A 24,050-nucleotide genomic window follows, 5' to 3' on the forward strand; every position below is an offset into this window, starting at 1 on the left:
ATCCATCATAATATACAAAAACTTTCATATTGCATTTATATTTCAAAGAATTGTTCACAATGGCCTGTTTTTGGTTCCTTTTTTTTTTTTTTTTGGACACCTTGAACTTCATGTCCAAACTGTTGTTTTCTCCACTGACCAATTATAAATCAACATTTTGGGACCAAAAATACAAAAAAAATCCTCCCAAAATTTCAATAAATAGTTTTATATTTGATAATTCAACATAAGCAGCATGTATAGTCATAGGCGTTTTTGGCCTTTATACATGCTCTGGTCAAATACAGTGCATACATTGCAAAACGGTGGAAAAATTATAACCCATCAAACACAAAAAGGGTGACTGTGGGGAAAAAAAAAAAAAAGTTCCCCTCCACTATGTGATATAAATGTTGCACTCCTTTTTTTAATCTTGCTGTTGTGTTGCTGTTTTGTTGACATGCACTTTAGCGCAGGACCATCTAATGGATGCATAAAATAACCCCAGCCTCTACAGTAGCGTTTATTCTATGTGCCTTTTAATGCGGTGTGGCTTATAAATGGAATTTTTAAAAAAATATGTCATTCATTGAAGGTGCGCCTTATAATCCGGTGCACCTTATAGTGCGGAAAATACGGTACTTGTTGCAGCCTTGTTAAGAAGTTAGTTTAGAACAGGGGTCTCCAAACTTTTTCCTGTGAGGGCCACATAACTTTTCCCTTCTCTGATGAGGGGCCGGGTCAGTTTGTAACAGAAAAAGTGTGACGATTGCAAGAGTGCCTAAATGTAAAAATTTGTTTTTCAAAAAGCCTCAATCAAATAACCCATTCTGGATTCTTCACGGAACAAAAGTAAATAAAATAAAATTTAAAAAATATATATTATATTATATTATAATAATAACACTATTAATTAAATAGATAATAACCAAATAACCCTCTCTGCATTCTTCACAGAAAAAAGCCAGGAAATAACACTATTTAACAAAAAAAAAAAAATTATTATTCAGGGGGCCGGACCAAATGTGGAGGCGGGCCATATCCGGCCCGCAGGCCGTAGTTTGTGGACCACTGGTTTAGACAACCTGATGTCCGAAAATTGCAAAAATGTTAATTGTTTTCCAAAGTCAAAACAGAGTTTTGTTCATTCTTATAATATTTACAACTGAGAAGTTATCAAAATATGTTATAATTTCAAGAATTTAGGCATGTTTAAGGTTAAAAGGGTCCTAAACGATGAATTGGTTATCAAAATAGTTGTCGATTAATTTGCTAATCAATTAATTGTCGAATAATTGTTGCACCTCTATTCTGCATGTTCACGCGATTTAAATACCTAAGAAAATATTTGTGTATGGATGGATGGTAAGCGAGGTTGATAAAAATGGCCACCACATCCGGACAGTCGATGCCCTTGGGTAAGCCATATTCACCACTCGGAGCAATTTTCCTATTAGCTTCCTGGAAGCACTCGCATCAAGCACGCCCAAAGCAAGTTTTCAAGTGATTAACAAGAGCGGTGGAGGTACTCACTACTGAGTCCTACTGTGAAAATATTTTGTTCTGCTTTGGAGAGTCGTGATCTTCATCAGTTGAGTAACAGCGCTTTTCAGTTCAGTTGTTTCAATAAGTCACTTTTTCAAAGTGCATTTTAATACACGCCCCCTTCTTGCTTTTGTAGTTCTACCTCAAACCTCATCAAGATGCAAATGTACAATTTTTCCAATTTGTCTTAAACTGATCCTCTACCTTAAATACATGTAGGCTTTAATAAACCACAATTGTTCTCTTGTACTAAAATATGTTGTTCAAAACACATAAAATGTTAAATCAATGGCAATATTTGATGATATTTACTACATATTTTGACCGTTAGTTGGCGCCATGGTTTGCGGGCTCGCAGTGAGGACGTCATTGGGATCTTTCCAAATCTGTTGCGTGTTCAACAATTGCTTATTGCTGCCCAAACTCGCGAAGTAAAATGCCACGATGTGCTGCTTTTGGATGCAATTTCCAGTCAAATGGAAATAAGGGGAGTGAAGTGAGTGGTCAAGGTGGAATTATTATTTTAGTGAATAAATGTGCATAAGTGGAAGCTTCTCCCCCTTTTTGGTCCCTGTATGCACGAATCCTACCCACCACGCGTTACAACTGGTGCCCAAACATTTTTCCTGGATCCTCAGTCAAGTAAGGGATCCGTCTATTTTGTGGATCCGAGGGTCCCACCGCGTCTGCAATATTCGTTTCGGATCTATTTTTTGGATTCGTCGGTCCCAGAGCGGCTTTTCGGATCAGTATATTTTGTGGAATCGACGGCCTGATCGCGGCTGCAACATTGCCATGGGATCGGTCTAATTCCTGGATCTTCGAGTGAGTAAAAAACGCGGATTTGGATGTCTATTGCTATCACTAAGCACTATGGCACGCTACAGTGACGACAGTGACTCTGACATGGACGTTAAAACAATGTTGGAGTTCGTCAGGGAATGCGTGTTTGCGTACTGCTGAGCTCCTGAGTGAAGAGTGGTCAAGGTGGAAATATTAATTTTTGTGAATAAAATTTGCATAGGTGGAAGCTTCTCCCCTTTTTGTACTTTTATACACGTATCCTACCTACCACGCGTTACAATGTACAAGACATGGATTATACAAGGTGTGCTCTTTGGCCTGTACTGTATGTAAAGCACACGACAGCTCTGGATTCTAACAATCTACATAATTATATTGGGATAAGTTTGAAAACGCAATATGCTTACCTTGAATATCTGCTAATAAAACCGGAGTTGCCAACAGCATACACTCTCGTTCCCAATAGCATACGCTCGCTCTGTTGTCATTGAGACTTTTGCCCAACTTTTGTCTTATGAGGTATTTGCTACACGCATTTTTCCCTGAAGCTCGTCTTGTGAACGACCGACAGTGCTGTCCTGCTCCTCACTTTTCAGATCTGGTTCAAATAGGAAGGGTAGAACCGATGACATGTTGGGAAAGCTAACGAGTAACACGCCGGAATTTCGGCAACGGGCCCGGTGACGTCACGCACTGCGACGTAACAAGAATGGCGACCTATCACTTGAAATAATTTTATAAACTTTATTAAAACAAAAACATTAAGAGGGGTTTTAATATCAAATTATTAACTCATACTAACATTTATCTTTTAAGAATTACTTGTCTTAAAAATGGAGGATCCCTTTAAGATTTTGATCAGGACTGTATTAAAAAGTTTTATTTAAAAAAAAAAAAAAAAAAGTTGAAAAGTTGGCCTTCAAGCAAAGCCTTTGGTTGAAATATGCCTAAAATAAAACCATCAATTGCCTCGAGAGGAAAAAGATTGATCATAGAATGACAACACAGTACGTTGCCGTTTTCGGCACTGCAGTGAAGGAGATTTAAATGGCATCTCAGCATATGCGTCACTCTCTCCCCCCCAAACAGCGCTGCTGAGCGACGAGGGCCGAGCGGACGTGTGCGGACGGAAAGCCTCGCACTTCTTCGGACTCGCCGAGAGCCTGCGCTCGCCCGTCGCCGACCCCTTCAGTTGGCTGTTCATCCGGCCGCCGTGGTCGCCCACAGGCAGCTGCTGCAAGGCGGTCGTCTTTGAACACCTCAAGGCCGAGTGCGAGCGTGACAAGGTAGGCTTGCCAGGGGGTCCTAGCTTTATCTAATAACCATGCGTAATACTTGAAGATGCCATTTCTGGAGAAATGGCGAGGGAATGCTTTGCTCTCACTCACTGTACTAGGGCTGCAGGTATCGATTATTTTAGTAGTCCATTAATCGATGAACTAGTCAGTTCAAATAATCGGATAAGGAACATGAAATATTAAAATACCTGAGCTCAGGCTAGAACAGTATCAACAAATAAATGGGGATCTATGTACAACAAAAGAACAATTGGCTAACTTACATAGCAAAAGTCTGCTATCCTAAATGCTATAAAATGCTAATGTTTTTAATTTTTTTACAATGGTCTGAACAAATGGTTCAGACAAATATTCCCACAAAAAAACAGCTAAATATATCGATAAACTGAAGGAGATAGTTCCTTTTCTCGTAGGCACAGTCTAACTGTTTGCATGACACTCAAACACGCTTAATATAATCAATCAGGGAATTGTATAGTTTCTTGTATTTACTGTATGACTGTTTGTATTACTCTAACACAGGACTTCTCAAATAGTGGGGGGCGCCCCCCCAGGGGGGCACAGAGCGATGCCAGGGGTGGCGCGTGTGACCTCGGGGAACATGCTTTTTAAAATTTTATTTATTTTTGTATTTATTTATTTTTTTGGCCGTAGTAGAATAAAGTGTACTTGCACATCGACTCAGTGGGTGGCAGTGGCGCTCTCATTTTCATAGTGCGCGCAGTATTTTTGAAGTAAGCAAGAGCACACAGACGAGAGATATGAAGAGCTGTGCGCCATTTTCGAAAGCCGTTTTCCGGCCGGACTCACGCAGCGACCCACTGTCTTCTCCGGTTCTCAGGTGTCCGCCCGAGAAGTGCCATTTTCGGCTTGGGATCGTCACGACGACCGCAGTTCTCCCTCGGCCGCCGAGAATGCGCTTTTTTCGGGCCGTTTGCCTTCTGGCTTTGACATTTAGTACAGTGGTAGATGATGAAAGACCACTGTTTACTGTATCTAAAAATGATTATAGCGGACAGCCGGAAGCCAAATCAATTAAGACGCCATTTAAAGACATTAGACCCCAATCTCATTGATAAGCCGCTTGGTTGTTTTTCAGCAAAAACGTGCCGAATATTGCCAACAATCGTCCCGCTTTGTCAGTGTTATATCAGTAAACCAGTGAGCACTGTTAGCATGCTCAGTGCAAAAAAAAAAACCCATACCATTGAAAACTGGAGGTGATATTGTGAGCAGCGAAAATAAAAACTGTCCTTCTGTCCAAAGACACTATTTTTTTCTTCTATTCAGTTTTGTTTTTTTGGTCAAATTTTTTGGCATGTTATCCTCATGAGTAAATGTTTCTAATCAATTTGAATTTGTTGTTATTTACTGATTTTATTTTTCAGTATCAAATGGTAAAAAAATGTACCTTGACTTTTTTTTTTTTTTAATTCAGGCAAAATGATACGCGTTAAGTCTTTTCTGTTACAAACAAAACAATGTTAATAAAGTTATACTTTATAAGTTGATCTCTGTTATTTTCCCTAATAGAAAAAAAGGATACAATGTGAGGCAGAGGCGTACTTATAGTAGTACAAATGATACTGTTTATAGTGGCGGCAGAGTTTGGGGGGGGGGGGCGTGAAACAGAAAATAGTTGAGAAGCACTGCTCTAACACACCCAATATAAAATTAAATAGCACTTATATCATTGTTTAATGAAAACAAGTAATATATAGGGCATAAGAAATAAACAACGCCTTCTTATCACGGAAGCCAAGCGTGTGCGTCATACAACTAACTGAGCAAGATTGACGCTCACAAGCCCACGTCTGCACCACCAAGTCTCGCAACCAGTTCTCCCGTACTGTCCACGACAAATGGCAGGACGGTCTGTCCTAACACAGGAGAACGCCCGATATCCACCTGATTACACGACTGACAAGACTTCAAGAGCCCCGTTGATGCTGAGGTGGCAAAATCCACATCTTTGTTGCCCGGACGACAGTAACTCCCGAATCCTCCTGTCCAATCCACAAAGAGACAATAATCCCAAACACACCCTACTTCCTGCCCACGGTCCGCCCAGTGAGAGCCTTCAAAAGACAATGTTTAACTAATCGTTGTCATTTTTCTCGGGAACTTCTGATGTGGTGACCTTGGAACGAGTTTGCCTCCTCGCCTGAGTTTGTTTCACCTTGCCATTTTGACTTCTGTGGATCGTGAATAAATTGTCAACCTGTTTATGGTGAGCTTTCAAAAATGGAGTCAGTATAAAAGGTTAAGAATAAGGTGAACGCGCGGAGTTTGCCCTTCTGGCCGGATTGCTGGGGTCTCCCCGGCCCAGACCGTTGGATCTGCGCCAGAGCGGGTCTGGCGGTTCGGTTGGCGTGATTCTGGCGATCAGGCAGGACAGACAGATTCCTTCAAAACTAAATTACAAATCCATTAAAAAAAAAAAAAAAAAAATCGCGCAAACAGAAACTTAGCTTATGTTGGTCTTAACAGGGAGCAGCTGGATTCACCCTTGTGAAATGAGGCCGACCAGAGTGCAGTGTATCCACCCAAATCAATAAAACTAAATGCAAACCCTTTCAAAATAAACCATTACAAAGCCACTTTAATTAAACAAATACTCGAAGCAGCAAAATTTAATTCAAATCTTTTTTTCTTTTTTTTTATCGATTACTCGAGTTAATCGATTAATCGTTGCAGCACTACATTGTACTGCCACCCTCCCACTTCAAACGGAGTGGACGTTGAAGGAATTCGGCCTCCCAGCCAAGCCGCCGGAACAGCGACAGCCGAACCAGAAGGCGTCCAGCTGGCGCAGCTCCAGCAAGTCAGCCAGAAGGCCAAACTCCGCGCCTTCACTCCGGTGTTAACCCTTTGTACTGACTCAGTTTTCAACGGTTTAAAGAAAGCTCACCGGGAACGAGTTGAAAATTTATTCGTCGACAGTGATCAAAAAGCAAGGCAAAAACAGACGACTGAGAGGCAATGCTTTATCCAGGGTCCGCAAAACAACGGATACACCGAAATGTCCCCGAGAAGCGACAGTTGTTAGCTAAATGTTCAGTCTTTTGAAAGCTGCGGTGGAGTGGGCCGGGCGGAAGGCGTGCCTGGGTGTTGTCTTGGGATCATCCTTCTGTGGCAGGTTTGGGCGGTCAAGTTCGTGTGTCAACTTTCGTGGCTGGGTCGTAGTTGCCACGGCAACTGACGCATGTCTTGATCTAAACTATGGTTAAATGCTTTACTATAATGAATGTGTTAGACGAATGCAAACAGTTAAACAGTGTCTGCGAGAAAGGCAGTGGTGAAAGTGGGCTAGAACGGTCAGGAACGCAGTTCCGGTGTAAGATTCAGGGCCGAAATGCTGTTCCGGTACACAGTGCTTTGATTCCGAAAATATTAGGGCAACTGTCAAAACGCTATGTAAAAAAAAATTTTTGTTTTAATTTTTTTTTTTTTTAATTCTAAGCTGCCACTTACTTACTTCATTACTGTTACTTCATTTCCAAGAAGAAAACAACCTAACAACATCAGATTTACATACACAAGTGTTAAGAACAAGCATAATAAGATGATTGTGTAGCGTAATCCGTTTCCACCAATATTTATTATTTATTTTATTTCACAGACGGCGTGGAGGTTTCCCCACCTGCTGCAGTTATCTGAGTCTGACAATGATGAGTCACGTCAATGTGTGAATGCACGCAGCAAAGCAAAACATTGGGACTCATTTATCCGTTCAATTGGCTGACATACTTACATGTGATCAGCAGAGATAGTTAGCTCTGATTGGTTCAAATGTGCATGTTTTCTGGAACAGCAAAAAAAAAAAAAAAAAGTGGTTGAATTGATGCGACAAAAAAAGGACAATGCAACATAAAATGGATCAAATCTTTAAGAGCAACGAAAAAGTTGAAGAGGCTTATTTATCGTATTTAGTTTTATTTGCTCTGATGGGGAGGTTCAGAACATCTTAGCTGTCAATGTGCACTTTGGACTTAAATTTGGTAATTTATGTTAGGCTACTTATTCATTTCCTTATGATTTTAAAAAAGTCAATTTTTGCGCGATCTTCAAAATATATTCCATTTCACTCTGCAAAATATAAGTCATTTGTATCTATTTTTCTGAATGTATGTTACTTATATCTTTGTTATAAAAAAAAAAAAAGTAAATGTTTACATTAATAATAAATAATAATACATTAAACTTGTATAGCGCTTTTTTGGACACTCACGTTAACATCCATTTTAATATACATCCTATGTTCTTAAATAGTTAAAATTGAGATTTGGCATTTAGTATGTGAGGGAAAATAAAAATTAGGTGATAGAGGTTGAGGTTATTGCTGTTTTTGTTAACTTGGATTTTGCAAATCATTGAAAAAAAATTATATATAATTTTCTTATTTAATTTATATATAATTTTGAATGAAAATCAATTTTTTGTATGTATTATAGAAATAACTGCTAAAACGTTTTCTTTGCATTTAATTAGTATAAGAGGTTTAAAATATGAAAGAAAAAAATAAATAAATAAAATTTCTGGCTCCGTGGCGACCTTCACGTCGGGGAGTTCCGGCAAGAAATTCTAGCCACTTTCACCCCTGGAGAAAGGTAACTATCCCCTTCAACGTCAGCTAATGAATGAGTGTTTTTTTCTTCATCAGAAATTGTTGCGACATATTTTGGCAAAGCATCTCCAGAACTGGTATTCTTGCTGATGCTTTTATGGCTCTCGGAATCTATTTTTAATCCTGTTAGCGATCAGGTTTGTCAACTTGGGTGTATAAAATGTTTACCAGTTTCTCCATTTCAATTTTCACAGGAAAAGAAGGGCCCCTTGTTGCACTGCTTGGCTAGAGTATTACAGCTATTTGAAGTGAGTCTCTCCCGCCCACTCCGTGATCAGTTTTTGTTAGCCCACCATTTGCATGACAAAGCACCTCTGATTGAATCAGTATCTGATAGGAAGACAGGGATTTTTGTGATGAACGATTCTGTCTGTAGGAGGATGACAAACACGCGGAGGCCATATCCATGTTGGAAGAGTCATCGCGTTGCGGTTGTTTGCAGAGCTCCTTCCTTTTATGGCAGCACAAACGCAAAGCTGCTGTGAGTTGAACATTTGCACGACTTGGTATTTTTCCTAACAAACCGTGCATGTCATTTCTTTGTTCTTCCCCTGTGGTGACTTTCAGATGTCGGATCCAGGCAGGTACCTCCAGTATGTTCGAACCCTGAGAGACTACGCCACAAGGGGGTGCTGGGAAGCGCAGGTGTGTCTCCACTTGATGTCAACTTCTTTCTTCTTTCTAACGATTCGATAACGATAATGATTCAGAGGCTCCGATTAGATTATATATCGGTTCTTGATTATCCTTGAATGATTTCCTGACCAATGTTTTGATAATCGTTGTATCGTCAGATCATCGGTATCGTGAGCTTTGTATCGCATGTTGTATCAGGGGGTACCAAGAGGTTCCCACCCCTAATTTATACTTTCTCACTCTCTGTCGCACTCTTTCTCACACTCTCTCTCTCACTCTCTCATATATAATCACCATTTTTGCATCGGGACTAAACTCTTATATTTTTTTATTTTATTTGGAAAGTAAAATGTAAAGCAAGTACTTTTAGTCATTTTTTTGCACCTGTATCTGCAGTTTTACTTACTATATTTTCCGCACGATAGGGCGCACTTTTAATGAATTGCCTATTTTAAAACTGTTTTCATGTATAGGGCACACCGCATTATAAGGTGCAGTAGAAGTAATAGTAGTAGTGGTTGGGGTTGCGTAAAAGGAATGTCATGCCATAATTAACCAATATTGACCCATATTAGGGCTGCAGCTATCGATTATTTTAGTAATCGATGAACTAGTTCGAATAATCGAGTAATTGGATGAGGAACATAAAAAAATTACAAAACCTGAGCCTAAAACTGTAAAAAAAAAATAAAAATAAATAAATGAATAAGGATGAACGGTAAGTACAACAAAAAAACAATTGGCTAACATACTGTACATAGCAAAAGTCCACTATCTTAAATACTATAAAATGCTACGGTTTTTTTTTCTTTCCCAAAATTTTTTTTTTTTTTTACAATGCTCTTAATACATGGTTCAAACACATATTCCCACAAAAAAAAAAAAAAAAAAAAACGGTTAACTATTCCTATAAACTTACAAATGCTTTAAAAAAATAGGGCTGTCAAAATTATCGTGTTAACGGGCAGTAATTAGTATTTTTAGTTAATCACGTTAAGGATGAAAATAGGTGTGCAAAAACGATAGAATGCCATTCGCTGAGAGTGTTGTTTAAGGTGGTCGTGGCTGCGCGACTCCCACGCACACACACTTGGCCCACATCATTTCCACTGCGGCTCAAACAGATGAGACAGGCAGCCTCCACGATGTTGGTCGCATTGGGCTGCCGGATTCTTGTTTGATGAAGATCCGCCTTGCCGCCTGCCCGACAGGCGATTGCCCTCTTCCGCCGTTGCTAATTAGCTTCGTCGTTGGGGTCTTGTTGGGTTTTATTTCGGAGTTTCCTTCTCCTAGCCTTTGCCTAAAGAGGCAGACCATACAAGGCAGCAAGGGATTTGAATTAAGAGTTTTCCTTCTCAGCCTTTGCCTAGCAAGGCATACGCTACAAGGCAGCGGGGGGGGGACTGAATATACCGTCAGTCTACTCGGTCACTTGCTTGCATTCTGTGATAAACAGGGGGGACCACGGGAAGGTAGCAAGCAAGCAGTTAGGAGGCAGAGGCTGTAAAGGGCTTAAGACTAGCTTAGCCTAAGACGCATGCAACTCCAATCACCCCCCCAATCACTTTAAAATAATTGACGCAATTAACGCACATGCCCCGCTCAAACAGATTAAAATGACAGCACAGTGCAATGTCCACTTGTTACTTGTGTTTTTTGGAGTTTTGTCGCCCTCTGCTGGCATTTGGGTGCGACTGATTTTATGGGCTTCAGCACCCATGAGCATTGTGTAATTATTGACATCAACAATGGCGGGCTACTAGTTTATTTTTTGATTTGAAAAGTTTACAAATTTTATTAAAACGAAAACATTTAGAGGGGCTTTAATTATAAAATTTCTATAACTGGTACTAACATTTATCTTTTAAGAACTACAAGTCTTTCTATCCATGGATCGCTTTAACAGAATGTTAATAATGTTAATGCCATCTTGTTGATTTATTGTTCTAATAAACAAATACAGTATTTATGTACCATATGTCGAACGTATATATCCATCTTGTGTCTTATCTTTCCATTAACATTAACTAACAATAATTTACAGAAAAATATGGCATATTTGATAGATGGTTTGAATTGCTATTAATTACAATTAATTAATTTTTAAGCTGTAATTAACTCAATTATAAATTTTAATCGTTTGACAGGCCTAAAAAAAAAAACATTAGCTCAAACAAAAACTTGACATATACCGTAAACAGGGAGCAGCTGGATTCAGCCATGTGAAATGAGTAATGTTATACTCACTGTTGCCACTAGAGGGTAGTGTATCCACCCAAACCAATAAAACTAACAGCAAACTCTTTCAAAACAAAGCATTACATCGCCACTTTTAATTAAAAGTAAGTAAGAAGTAGTAGAACTAACTAAATCGAGTCTTTTTATTCAATCAAATTACCCGAGTTAATTGATTAATCGTTGCAGCCCTAATCCATATGGTGGAAAACACTCAGGTGACTTGTAGTTCGGCTCTCAGACCCCCAATTTTTCTTGTCCTATATGCATGTGTGATACATCATCGGTAAGCTTAAAATCTCAATTTTCTGGGGGTGCAAAAATTTTGAACAGGGGGGCATTTAAAAAAATAATAATAAATTTAAAACACCAAAACCCTATCTGGAGGTGAGTGCACGCGAGACCAGAATTAGACACCATGACTTTAACGGTTTACAATCGCGTTCTTACTTTGTTTCGATCCAAAAACGCCATGTAGCATGTATCACTGAGTGTCAAGACACAGCTTGGAATGGCCACAGCCGGATTTTGGGGGGATTTTATGGGTGAAACATGGTAATACAATAGACCCTACCCACGTGACGTCACAACTCCACCCTCCTGACTGGTGCCGCCCAATTGTCCGTCAACACATCGTGTTTACCTGTTACGGCTACGTACATTCCTCCTATTTACGGCGTGTTTTTCTGCTCGTTAACATTAATAATCAAAATGGTGAAGGCGTGTGTGGCGGTCGGTTGCAATAACAGAGAAGATAGACGGAGAGACTTGAAGTTCTACCGGATTCCGAGAGACCCGGAGAGAAGAGAGCGAGATGGGCTGCTGCAATTCGACGAGAAAACTGGGCTCCAAACGATTACCACAGATTATGTAGTAGTCATTTTATATCTGGTAAGATGCATTTAATATATATTTAGAGAGTTTTGGGCTGACAGCCACAATTAAGATCTTTGCTAGGCTAATCGCCGACAACATACACGTATGTATGTAGTGAGAGTGCTATCACTAAACCATATAAACATTAAAAGCCCTAGCTCCATTGACAAATGACATGAAATACATTAGACTTGACAGTGGATGTTAGCAAGAACAAAAGATTTTGAATTGAAAATTTCGTAACTCACCTTTCCAAGCACAAGATAGATTCCTGCCGAATTTTCGTGGACGAGGACCTGTTACACCCAACCAGCAACGAAGTATTTATAAGCCTCCAAGCTCTTAAAGTTTTTCAAACTTTCGTGAGAATAGGCTGATTTTGTGTGGACAAGATCGTTGTACATATCAGGGTAGCTAGCAGATGTCAGGCAAATACGGCGGAGACAGCGGGTCGAAAAACATCGATTTAGGCATCAAATATGGATCTGGTGAATGGATAAACTGAAGCTTTTCCACATAACGCCTTTTATGCAATGCATCAAGTGAGTTTACGGCATCCGAAAGCACCGGGTCTTCCATAAAATGCATTATAAATTGCTCGATCAATTGAGACCATTGATAATACAGACACAAAATGACGGACAAGGGGGCGGAACAATACAGCGATCACGTGATTTCGTGACGTCGGTGGGTCGGGTCTATAGGGGCACGATGCAGAAATCGCAGACATGATGTTCATTTTCATATACTTACCCTTTTAAACGTTTTTTTTTTTTCCTTCAATTTTTCTGTTTGGATCGATTATTTATCATCTAACATTTCGGAGAAAATGTGACGGTAACAAAAAAATACAATTAAGCGATAGCTATGAGGTAAATATCGGTGACTTTTTTACAGACGCTAATTTTTTCATTGTGACGTAATTTGTTGAAAAGTTTAAAATATGCAAGTGAATAATTTTTTAAAGTTGTTTTTTTTTTTTAAACCAAATATAAGACACCAATTAAAGATTCTAAGCTAAAAGTGACATTTCAATTAGTAAATTTTAGGGCTGTCAAAATCATCGCGTTAACGGGCAGCAATTAATTTTTTAATTAATCACGTTAAAGTATTTGACGCAATTAACGCACATGCCCCGCTCAAACAGATTAAAATGACAGCACAGTGCAATGCCAACTTGTTACTTGTGTTTTTTAGAGTTTTGTTGCCCTCTGCTGGCGCTTGGGTGCGACTAATTTTATGGGCTTAAGCTCCCATGAGCATTGTGTAATTATTGACATCAACGATGGCGGGTTACTTGTTTATTTTTTGATTGAAAATTTTACAAATTTTATTAAAACGAAAACATTAAGAGGGGTTGTACTAACATTTATCTTTTAAGAACTACAGGTCTTTCTATCCATGGATCGCTTTAACAGAATGTTAATAATGTTCATGACATCTTGTTGATTTATTGTTATAATAAACAAAAACTGTACTTATGTACCGTATGTTGAATGTATATATATCCATCTTGTCTTATCTTTCCATTCCAACAATAATTTACAGATAAATATGGCATATTTTATTGATGCTTTGAATTGCGATTAATTACGATTAATTCATTTTTAAGCTGTAATTTACTCGATTAAAAATTTTAATCGTTTGACAGCCCTAGTAAATTTACTTACCTTCTTTTTATGGCTAGGTTGAAACAAAAGCTGTTGCTCGACGTCTGTAAACGGGGCTTGGTAAAACGGACAAATTAAAAATAGTTTGGGGGCTTATTGCACCATTAATCTGCTATGGCAGCATATACACACATTGTCCTATCAAACACAACAGTTGTTTTGGCTTAAAATACAACAGTTTCTTTTGAAGAAGGGTCCAAGAGCAGAAACTGCTTTTTCGGCTGTTTTCCGCCATCTATAAGACACATCGGATTATAACCCGCACTGTCTGCTTTTAAGAAAATTAAGGCGCACCTAAAAGCCTTCATAGTGTGGGAAAATACAGTAAGTTAAAAAAAAAAAAAGTGCTTCATCTACCACTGCCTGGTCCTAATGGATTGAACGTGCTCAGTCGGCCAAACTTTAGCTCACCACTTAAGACTCAAAACTCTCCAGTCATGAGTGGAGTTACCTCATTTCCAATCCTGTCTTTTGCAGCTGTCCCTAGCCAAAGTTTGCACCAGTAGCAACCCTCTCGGTTTGGACGCCAAAGCTTGCTCGGACATAGTGTCGCAGCTTTTTGGCAGCTCCCGGCAGGCGGAGCACCGCATCGATCGCCACACGCTGAGACTGGGCATCAAGGACACTATGAGGTAATGGCCAATGTGGCGCCAGAAGTCTCCTCCGACACTGGGCTTACGGTTACGCACTCTACTTGACCACCGCCGTGTAGATACATTCTGGTGGATTGGCTGGTGGAGGTCACCACCATGAAGGACTTCTCCAGCCTGACTCTGCACGTGACGGTGGGCTGCGTGAACCGATACTTGGCGCTGCGCTCCGTCCCTAAAGTTCGTCTACAGCTGCTGGGAATCGCCTGCATGGTGGTTTGTACGCGGTGAGTCTACTTTGTCCTTTGCGAAGGTTTTTTTTCCCCTCAAATTGAAGTCGAGCCAGTTCTTGGATTAAAAAGGACCATCTTTTCGTTGTAGATACATCAGTAAGGATATCCTTACTATAAGAGAAGCGGTGTGGCTCACCGACAATACCTACAAGTATGAGGACCTGGTCCGAATGATGGGGGAGGTCGTTTCCGTGCTGGAGGGGAAAATCAGAGTGAGTGTACGAAGAGTGGGAACATCTGGGTAGATAATTGAAGGCTTTTAGAGGCACCTTTTACACGGTAAATTGCTTTATGAAAATGTCAAATTTGTCTGATGATAAACTTGTGATGCACAAATGACTTTGTTTTTTAGTTTGGTCCCTCTCGGCTACTAGTAAAGCTGATTTGGTTTCAGTGTTGTTGTCCGGGTTTCCCCTCAGTGCCCAACACTGCTGGACTACGGCGGGGTGCTGCTATCCCTCCTGCCCCTGGAGCGGCGGAGCGCTCACCTCTTCAGCTACATCTGCGAGCTGTCCCTGCTGCACTCGGTCCTGGCGGCTCCGCCTGCCGCCAAGCTGGCATGCGCCATCCTACTGCTCACCAGAGCCATGCATCACTACGGTAACAATCACTCTCCGGCCTTGTGTGACTTCCTTGTTTTTTTTTTTATTTGCATCATAGACCCCTAACCTTCATAATGTATTGACGGGGTGCGGGGCGATAAATAGGGGGCCTGCATTGTTGGCGAAGCGTCAAAGCTGACCGATTGGAATCACAGACAAAGAACTTTTTTCAGTTGAAAATTCTTGTGAACAAATGCTTAAATCCCCAAATTCTTTACAGATATGGACGTAAAAGTCTCGATTCTTGGTTAAAAGCAGGGGAAAAAATGTGCAGTTAGCATTTATTTTACGTAAATATGTGGAAGTACAATGTTAGTCTGTTAGTGAATGTAGCTAGCGGCCACCTGTTGTAAACAGAGCTTTTCCGGTGAAAATTCTTGAGAATAAATGCTTAAATCCCGAATTCTATTTAGATATGGATGTAAGAAAGAAAAAAAAAGTCTCGATTCTTGGTTTAAAGCAAAACAAAAAACGTGCAGTTTGCATTTATTTTATGTAAATATTGCGAACTATGATGCTAGTCAGTAAGCAAATTAGCAATGCCATCTAACAGACAGAGCTTTTTCCGTTGAAAATTCTTGTGAATAAATGCTTAAATCCCTGATTTCTTTATAGATATGGATGTAAAACAGTCTCGATTCTTGATCAAAAGCAAAAAAAAAAAACAAAAAAAAAAACGTGCAGGTAGCATTTATTTCAAGTAAATATTGTGAAGTATGAGGCTAGTCAGTCAGGAAATTTGCGGCCGCCATACGTAAAAAAAGAGCTTTTTCAGTTGAAAATTCTTGTGAATAAATGCTTAAATCCTTGAATTTTTTTATAGACATGGACGTAAAACAGTCTCGATTCTTGGTTTAAACAAAACAAACAAACGGGCAGTTAGCAATTATTTTACGTAAATATTGCGAACTTTGATGCTAGTCAGAAAGCAAATTAGCGGCCGCCATATCACAAAGAGCTTTTTCTGTTGAAAATTCTTGTGAATAAATGCCTAAATCCCTGAATTCTTTATGGACATGGACGTAAAACAGTCGCGATTGTTGGTTAAAAACAAAAAAACGTGCAGGTAGCATTTATTTTATGTCAATATTGCGAACTATGAGGCTAGCCAGTAAAGAAATTAGCAGCCTCCATATGTAAACAAAGAGCTTTTTCTGTTGAAAATTCTTGTCAATAAATGCTTAAATCCCAGAATTATTTATAGACCCTACTCACCGACGTCACAGAATGACGTGTCGCTGTATCCGGCCGCCATATTGTCCGTCTCTGTTTAGCCCGATTCTCAATGGTTTCAATTAGTCGTTCAGTTTATAGAGCAATTCATGGAAGCCCCAGTGCTTTCAGACGCTGTAAACTCATTAGATGCGTTGCATAAAAGGCGTTATGTGGAAAAGCTTCAGTCTATCCATTCACCAGATCCATATTTGATACCTAAATCGATATTTTTCGACCCGCTGTCTTCGCTCTCTCTGCCTGACATCTGCTACCCTGATATCAACAATTAACTTTTCCACAGAAACTCAGCCTATTCTCACGAAAGTTAAAACTTAAAAAAACATTAAGAGCAGCACTCTAAGCAACATTACCCCGTGTGACCCTTTACTTCCAATTTTCTAAAATGGCGACAATCAAAAAAAAAAAAAAAAAAAAAAAGTTGACTGCGATGGCCGACGCGTCAAGGATAGGTGGATATTGGACTATCGTCAATAAAACACGCAACAACTGTGTCTGCCTGATTTGCAAAGAGACAGTCGCTGTTTTCAAAGAGTTCGATGTGACGCGATAATAACAAGACACGCTGACATGTACGACAACATTACAGGAAAGATACGCAGCGAGAAATTATAGCAACTTGAAGCTAGCACAGCAGCAGTATTTCGCAAGAGCCCGAGTGTCGAAAGAGAACGCCGCAAAGACGAGACTGTTGAAATTATGAATTAACAAAAATAATAAAGCAAATGTGACACACAGAAGGGCTTGCTAACATTTGTTTAAATATATTGTTCTATGTAAATCAGCCAAGGTAGTCCCCCGCATTTTTACCACACCAAATCTGGCCCCCTTTGCAAAAGGTTTGGACACACCTGTTTAACTTCTTTCACTTGGTACCAGCTAAATATTATTCAAAAAATCATGATGGTGGAAGAAATAAGCATCTTGAATTTGAAACTGTATGTTGTCGGCGATTAGCCTCGCAATGATCTTAATTGTGCTTGTCAGCCCAAAACCCTCTAAATATATAATAAATGCATCTTACCAGATATAAAATGACTACTACATAATCTGTAGTGATCGTTTGGTGCCCAGTTTTCTCGTCGAATTGCAGCAGTCCATCTCGCTCTCCTCTCCGGGTCTCTCGGAATATGGTAGAACTTCAAGTCTCTCCGTCTATCTTCTCTGTTATTGCAACCAACCGCCACACACGCCTTCACCATTTTGATTATTAACGTTAATGAGCAGAAAAACACGCCATAATAGGAGGAATTTACGTAGCGGTAATGGTTAAACCCGACGAGCTGACGGACAATATGGCGCGGAGGCGTGGTTGTGACGTCATTTGAGTAGGGTCTATAGATACGTCTAGATTCTTGGTTAAAAGCAAAAAAACAGGCAGGTAGCATTTATATTACGTTAATATTGCAAAGTATAATGCCAATGCTGTAGCGGGTAATTTCTCCCATTGATATTTTTTTTTCACAACGTTTCAAAATGCATGCATATTACGAAAAATATAATAATTACCTTGAATCCTCAAACAAATCACTCCCGAGACGATCCTTCCGGTTTGTATGCGGTACAGCTTTCGTACTTTTTCAACATAAATCCGGCGTCAGATCGCTGCATGTCTGCTAACAAATGAAGCGGATTGTAGGATGGCCCCCTACTTGAAGGCGTGGCGCACTGAAGGTCGAATCTGACCCGTCAATCATTATGAAGTCTATGACTACGTTCAAAAAAAGTTGTCGCCGTTAGCAACAGCCTAATGCTAACGCAAACGTGAATGCTATGTTAATGTTACGAGTTACATTTAGTGTTTGATGATTGCACACACACACACACACACACACACACAACACTGCTGCTTTCAATATGAAGCCTTTTCTGCCACTTTTTTCACATGCATTTGTGTCCCAAATATGCTCTGCTATCATATTGAAGTTGATTGTTGTAGCATTTTATCGCACTTTTAATCCTGGGGACCATCTCTTTGACCTTGCTCTCCAGCTCCCGTATGGCCCAGTCATTTGGCGGACTACACGGGCTTCTCCAAGCAAGACCTGTGCCAGCTTGCCGTGCTCGTCTTTGTCAAGTGGTAAGCCGCTCTGCACTTGCACAATCCCGAACCCGCCTATCACGCTAATTTTCCCAGCCAGAATCCGCTGTTATTTGCCTACTATTCACTGGAGCGCTCGCGCTCGTTTCACCGCAACATATAATTTATGTAGTTGCCCCGGAAACCGTGCCTTGGGTGGATTTTTGAGTTTTTATCTTGAAAGGCACTTACCTTTAATGGCATCTCTAAAGTAAAAGTGGCTATTTTATGGTACATTTTGCAAAATGAATATACCGCACATGTCAAAATGTACTGACTATTAACCGTCAGGTGTGATATACTCAAAACTCAGAGATCTTAGCTAAGATGAGCTCAGCACCTGAACACTTATTCACTTCCTCATTGGCTGCCATTGACGGCACTAGACGTAAGATCCATTTTGAAAGAGAGCGGCGAATGAATGCTGAAATTTAAGCATAGCAGGTCCTCGCAGTTTCAATGAATTAGACATCTATTGTCGTCCATCGCTGGTAACGATTCAGAGGCTCTGATTCGATTATCAATTGATTATTGATGCACCAAAACCACACCCCCCACCACCGCTTTTATTTTTTAGTACACTAGTTCCAAAATTCTTCAAAAATCCTATCAGGCTAAACAAACTACTATTTCAGTATCAAGTTAACCGTTAAAAACGGTAAATAAAATACTCAAGTCCCCATTCTGTATCGGCAGCTTTAACCCCTTAATGCCTGCAACATGAAGCAATTGTCAGAGAATCCAAAACTTAAAAAATAAGGTCCTAATGGTGCTTTTTTCAAATTTGTAGAAAAAGAAAAATCTAAATGAATATGTGTGATAAGCGCTCTAATTAGAGATGTCTCCTGATCGATCGGGTCCGATCACGTCATTTTCAAAGTATGGGAATCGGCACGGACATGCCTTTTTTAATATGTATATATATATATATATGTATATATATATATATATATATGTATGTATATATATATATATATATATATATATATATATATATATATATATATATATATTAGGGCTGTCAAACGATTAAAATTTTTAATCGAGTTAATTACAGCTTCAAAATTAATTAATCGTAATTAATCGCAATTCAAACCATCTATAAAATATGCCATATTTTTCTGTAAATTATATATATATTCTGTAAAATAAATTGTTGGAATGGAAAGATAAGACACAAGATGGATATATACATTCAACATACGGTACATAAGGACTGTAGTGGGCATTTCACTCTACTGTCATTTAAATCTGTCTATGCTGTCCTCATTCCGAAGCGTCTACTTTTTCCAAAGCTAGACAGCTAGTGAACGACGCCTTAATAATTAGACTTCTTCCTTTTTCATCTGATTTATTAATAAAATGGCCTCAAACCACTGTCCTCTTTAGACCGTAGTGAAACAACAACAAAAAAAGTGCATTGCATTAGCAACACTGTTAGCTTAGCACGCTATACAGGTTCACTAAACATAAACAAAAAGCGTCTCATACAAAAAATATAACATTTCGCTTACTAACATAATATGTACATTCTTTACAACAACCATACTTACGGACAAATCTTGTCCAAGGATCATATAAGCACAACATTATCAGCCCGAGACGTCGTGCAGCCATAATGAAGAAAAGAAGAAAATAATAAACCATGTCGCAAAGCGACCACAAGAGTTCGCTGTTGGACAGCGCAAAAAGCCTTGCTGTAAAACTTACCAAAAGGCAGAATACTTTCTGAGCGGGACATGTGCGTTAATTGCGTCAAATATTTTAACGTGATTAATTTAAAAAATTAATTACCGCGCGTTAACGCGATAATTTTGACAGCCCTAATATATATATATATATATATATATATATATATATATATATATACCGTATTGGCCCGAATATAAGACGATGTTTTTTGCACTGAAATAAGATTGAAAAAGAGGAGGTCGTCTTATAACTGCGGCCTAAAAAAAAACAAAAAAAAACTGCGGCCTAGACATACTGTATACCCATTCACGACGCTTGATGGCGCCAGTCATCAATGAATCGAATGCTGAACGCGACTCGGGCGGTCAAAGCGAGCCACTGGCACGAAGAAGAAAGTGGTAAGAAGGAAAAGAGAAGAAAATACCAGTAATAGAAGAGATAACCGAAAATGGAGAAACTTCGCGACAATTTGGAGAAAAGTGGGTCGAAGATTGGCCAGGTTAACCGGTGTTTGGCCATTCCTTACTACGCGGCGAAACGTCCTACACAATGCTCAGGGCGCTTTGCATATGCATTCACACGCATGCGCACATCGGTTGGAAGCGGCGAGTACTCACTATTTTTGTTTTTATTTAGTTATTTAGAACCTTTTCACAGCCTCAAAGATACTTTTTGCATGTATTACCCTCTCATACTTTTAACCATTGTGTTTTTTTGTGTTAGCTTTGAAGCAGTTGACCACATTAGTCACGTAGCGTATTTAAACCGTCCTTATTTGACATAACTACATTTAAGTATTTTCTGCAGGCATTTCTTTAGTACGTTATTCCTGTATGCATCTAAACAAAACAAGTTTAGAGCGCACGGTAGTAATTTAGGTGTCAAATTCGACTAATGTAGGACGTTTCGCCGATGTAGGACATTTTGGCAGAACACCGGCAGCTGAGAAGTTATGACGCAAACTTCAAGTTGATGGTGATAAATGAGGCGGTGTCTTCAAACAACTGCAAAGCGGCTGTGAAATATGCTGTCACAGAGTGTAATGTACGGAGATGGAGAGCTCAAAAAGATCGCCTAAAAAATGCTCACAGTCAGAGAAAAGCTTTCCGTGGTCGTTTTTGTATAAAAATTAATTTGGTGTTCAAAAAGTCTTTTTTCAAACTTGAGTCTTGAAAAAGAGGGGGTCGTCTTATAATCGGGGTCGTCTTATATTCGGGCCAATACGGTATATATATATATATTTTTTTTTTTTTATTAAATCTTTTTCTAATTTCATTTAACGTTACAGACAAAATGTCTTACACTCATCCAGAGTCTTTAGTTTTGGCTTAAAGTGGGGCTGTCAAATTTAACGCATCAACGGCGGTAATAACATTAAAATATTTAACGCAATAACGCATGCGCTGCACTATCCACTCACGCATTGTCGCGTTCAATCTATAATGGCACCGTATTACGTATACATAGAACTAAAAGGCAACGTAAAATGAGTAGAGAGAATTTTGGCAGCCTTTGAAGCCTTTTTTTAATTGGCTAAAGCCTTAAAATCCCTCTCTCTACGATCAGAAATATTGTGGGAAGCAATGTGGGAAAGAAAGGTAGTAGTTGATCTTTTTCTTAACACCCTATTTTATTTCCCAACGCTGAGAAGATATATAAATTGGTACCATTACGCACAGTCATTGTTGCACTTCCCATCATGCATTTGGGCAGAAGTTAAATGGCTACAGTATCATTTACTGAAAAATCATAAAATCCACTAGATGGCAATATTTAGTCACAATATACAAACTTTGACATGCATAGCCGTCAATGGCATGGACGTGCATGGCCTGCAAAAATGCCGTACACCCACAAAAAATGCCACATACCAAAACAAATATGCCACAGACCAAAATCCATTTGCCACGTACCAATAAAAAAATGCCACATGGCAAAATCCACTTTGCCACATGGCAAATACCACTTTTGGTCCTCACTGTCTCTCCATTCGTGTGTGTACATGCGTGCTTTCAGCACCATGAGCATTGTGTAATAGTTGACATCAACAATGGCGAGCTACTAGTTTATTTTTGGTTTGAAAATTTTACAAATTTTATTAAATATGAAATTTCTATGACTTGTACTAACATTTATCTTTTAAGAACTACAAGTCTATCCATGGATCGCTTTAACAGAATGTTAATAATGTTAATGCCATCTTATTGATTTATTGTTAAAATAAACAAATACAGTACTTATGTACAGTATGTTGAATGTATATATCCGTCTTGTGTCTTATCTTTCCATTCCAACAATAATTTACAGAAAAATATGGCATATTTTAGAGGTGGTTTGAATTGCGATTAATTATGATTACTTCATTTTTAACCTGTGATTAAACCAATTAAAAATTGTAATTGTTTGACAGCCCTAATAATAATACATGCTTAGAAGTTATTTGAAATGACCAAAAATAGTCACTTGCCCTACAAAAGGTTAAAGGTATCATCTTTTGAAAACTGGAGTGACCGCTATCCCTGAAAGGGTTTCTATCAATTTCCCTCTTTTGCTAACTACCACAACACATATGCCGCGACCTAGGTTATCAGCTAATGAGCAGCCCTAATTTCAAATCCAAGTTAAGCCACATTTTAGAGGTTGTTCAACATTTGCACTAAAAAAATAAATAAATAAATGAGGTTCGACGTACAACAAAAGAACAATTGGCTTATTTGGCAAACTTGCGCAGAAAACGTCCGCTAGCATAATTGCTATAAAATGCTAACTTTTTTTTTTCTTTACATTGACTTTCAAAAAATCATTCAATCACATTCATACAAGCAAATACAAAATATACCTCCAATATCTAAGCTAAACTACAAATGCATAAACAACTATATGAGCTCAAACAAAAAGCCTTATGTTGGCCTTAACAGGGAGCAGTTGGATCCAGCCATGTTAGATGTGTTATGTTATATTCATTGTTGCCACTAGAGGACAGTATACCCAACCAAATCAATAAAACTCGATGCGAGCACTTTCAAAACAAACCATTACAATGTCTTTCAGAATCAAAAGCTTTTTTCTAATCGAATTACTCGAGTTATTCGATTAGTCGTTGCTGTATTAACCCTTTAACACCTAAGCCTATTTTGGCCGAATTTGCATGCATTTGATGTTGCCTTTATATTTCAAAGAAAAAAATGTTTACAATGGCCAAGTTGGGTCCCTTTTTTCAGGACACCTTGAGCTTCATGTCCAAACTGTTGTTTTCTTCACTGACCAATTATAATCCACATTTTGGACCCAAAAAGCCAAAAAAAAAAAACCCAAAATCTTTTTTCAAAATTTGTAATGTTGATGTCCCATTGACAACCAAACATGCTCGACCAACCGTTTTGAAGCTTGCTAATATTTATTCAACTTGTTAGGATAAACATTCAATAGAAAAAAAATAAGATTGAATAGTTTTATGTTTGACAATTCAACACAAAAAGCAGGTATGGTCATAGGCGTTTTTGGCCTTTATACATACTAAGGTCAAAACAGGTTATATACAGTGCAAAATAGTGAGAAAAAAGATTATATATATCATCTAACACAAAAAGGGTTTGGAGGATATCTCTGTGAAGTTAGGTGTTGTACACATCACCTTATCAAAAGTATATACGTACATGCAATCAAGCTTCTCGAACACACATCTACATAAAATTGAAAAGATTATAGTGAAGAAAAAAAATATATAACATTGAAAAAAAAGTACTTTCAAAAATATTGGCAAGTAGTTCAATTCACTTCAATTTTTTCAGGCATGCAACCCAATAAAGTTTTTTTTTTCTTTTCTTTTTTTTTTTTTTTTTTTTTTTCCCCCGCACTCAATAAAGCTTCTTGAACAGGTCATGGAGCTG

At 38.8% G+C, this 24,050-nt stretch overlaps 1 protein-coding gene across 1 annotated transcript in view; it reads left to right on the forward strand.

Annotated features, from left to right (window-relative positions):
- The window catches only part of ccnf (cyclin F), a 44,480-nt gene that overhangs the window by 12,852 nt on the left and 7,578 nt on the right, over positions 1-24,050 (forward strand). The window contains exons 5-13 of the mRNA XM_057817576.1: positions 3,418-3,614; positions 8,448-8,501; positions 8,630-8,734; positions 8,821-8,898; positions 14,148-14,302; positions 14,383-14,547; positions 14,642-14,765; positions 14,973-15,153; positions 18,381-18,468. Of these exons, the coding sequence (XP_057673559.1) occupies positions 3,418-3,614; positions 8,448-8,501; positions 8,630-8,734; positions 8,821-8,898; positions 14,148-14,302; positions 14,383-14,547; positions 14,642-14,765; positions 14,973-15,153; positions 18,381-18,468 (1,147 nt within the window). The remainder of the gene's footprint in view (positions 1-3,417; positions 3,615-8,447; positions 8,502-8,629; positions 8,735-8,820; positions 8,899-14,147; positions 14,303-14,382; positions 14,548-14,641; positions 14,766-14,972; positions 15,154-18,380; positions 18,469-24,050) is intronic.

Source organism: Corythoichthys intestinalis, chromosome 16, assembly GCF_030265065.1.
Source record: "Corythoichthys intestinalis isolate RoL2023-P3 chromosome 16, ASM3026506v1, whole genome shotgun sequence".
Taxonomy (NCBI): Eukaryota; Metazoa; Chordata; class Actinopteri; order Syngnathiformes; family Syngnathidae; genus Corythoichthys; species Corythoichthys intestinalis.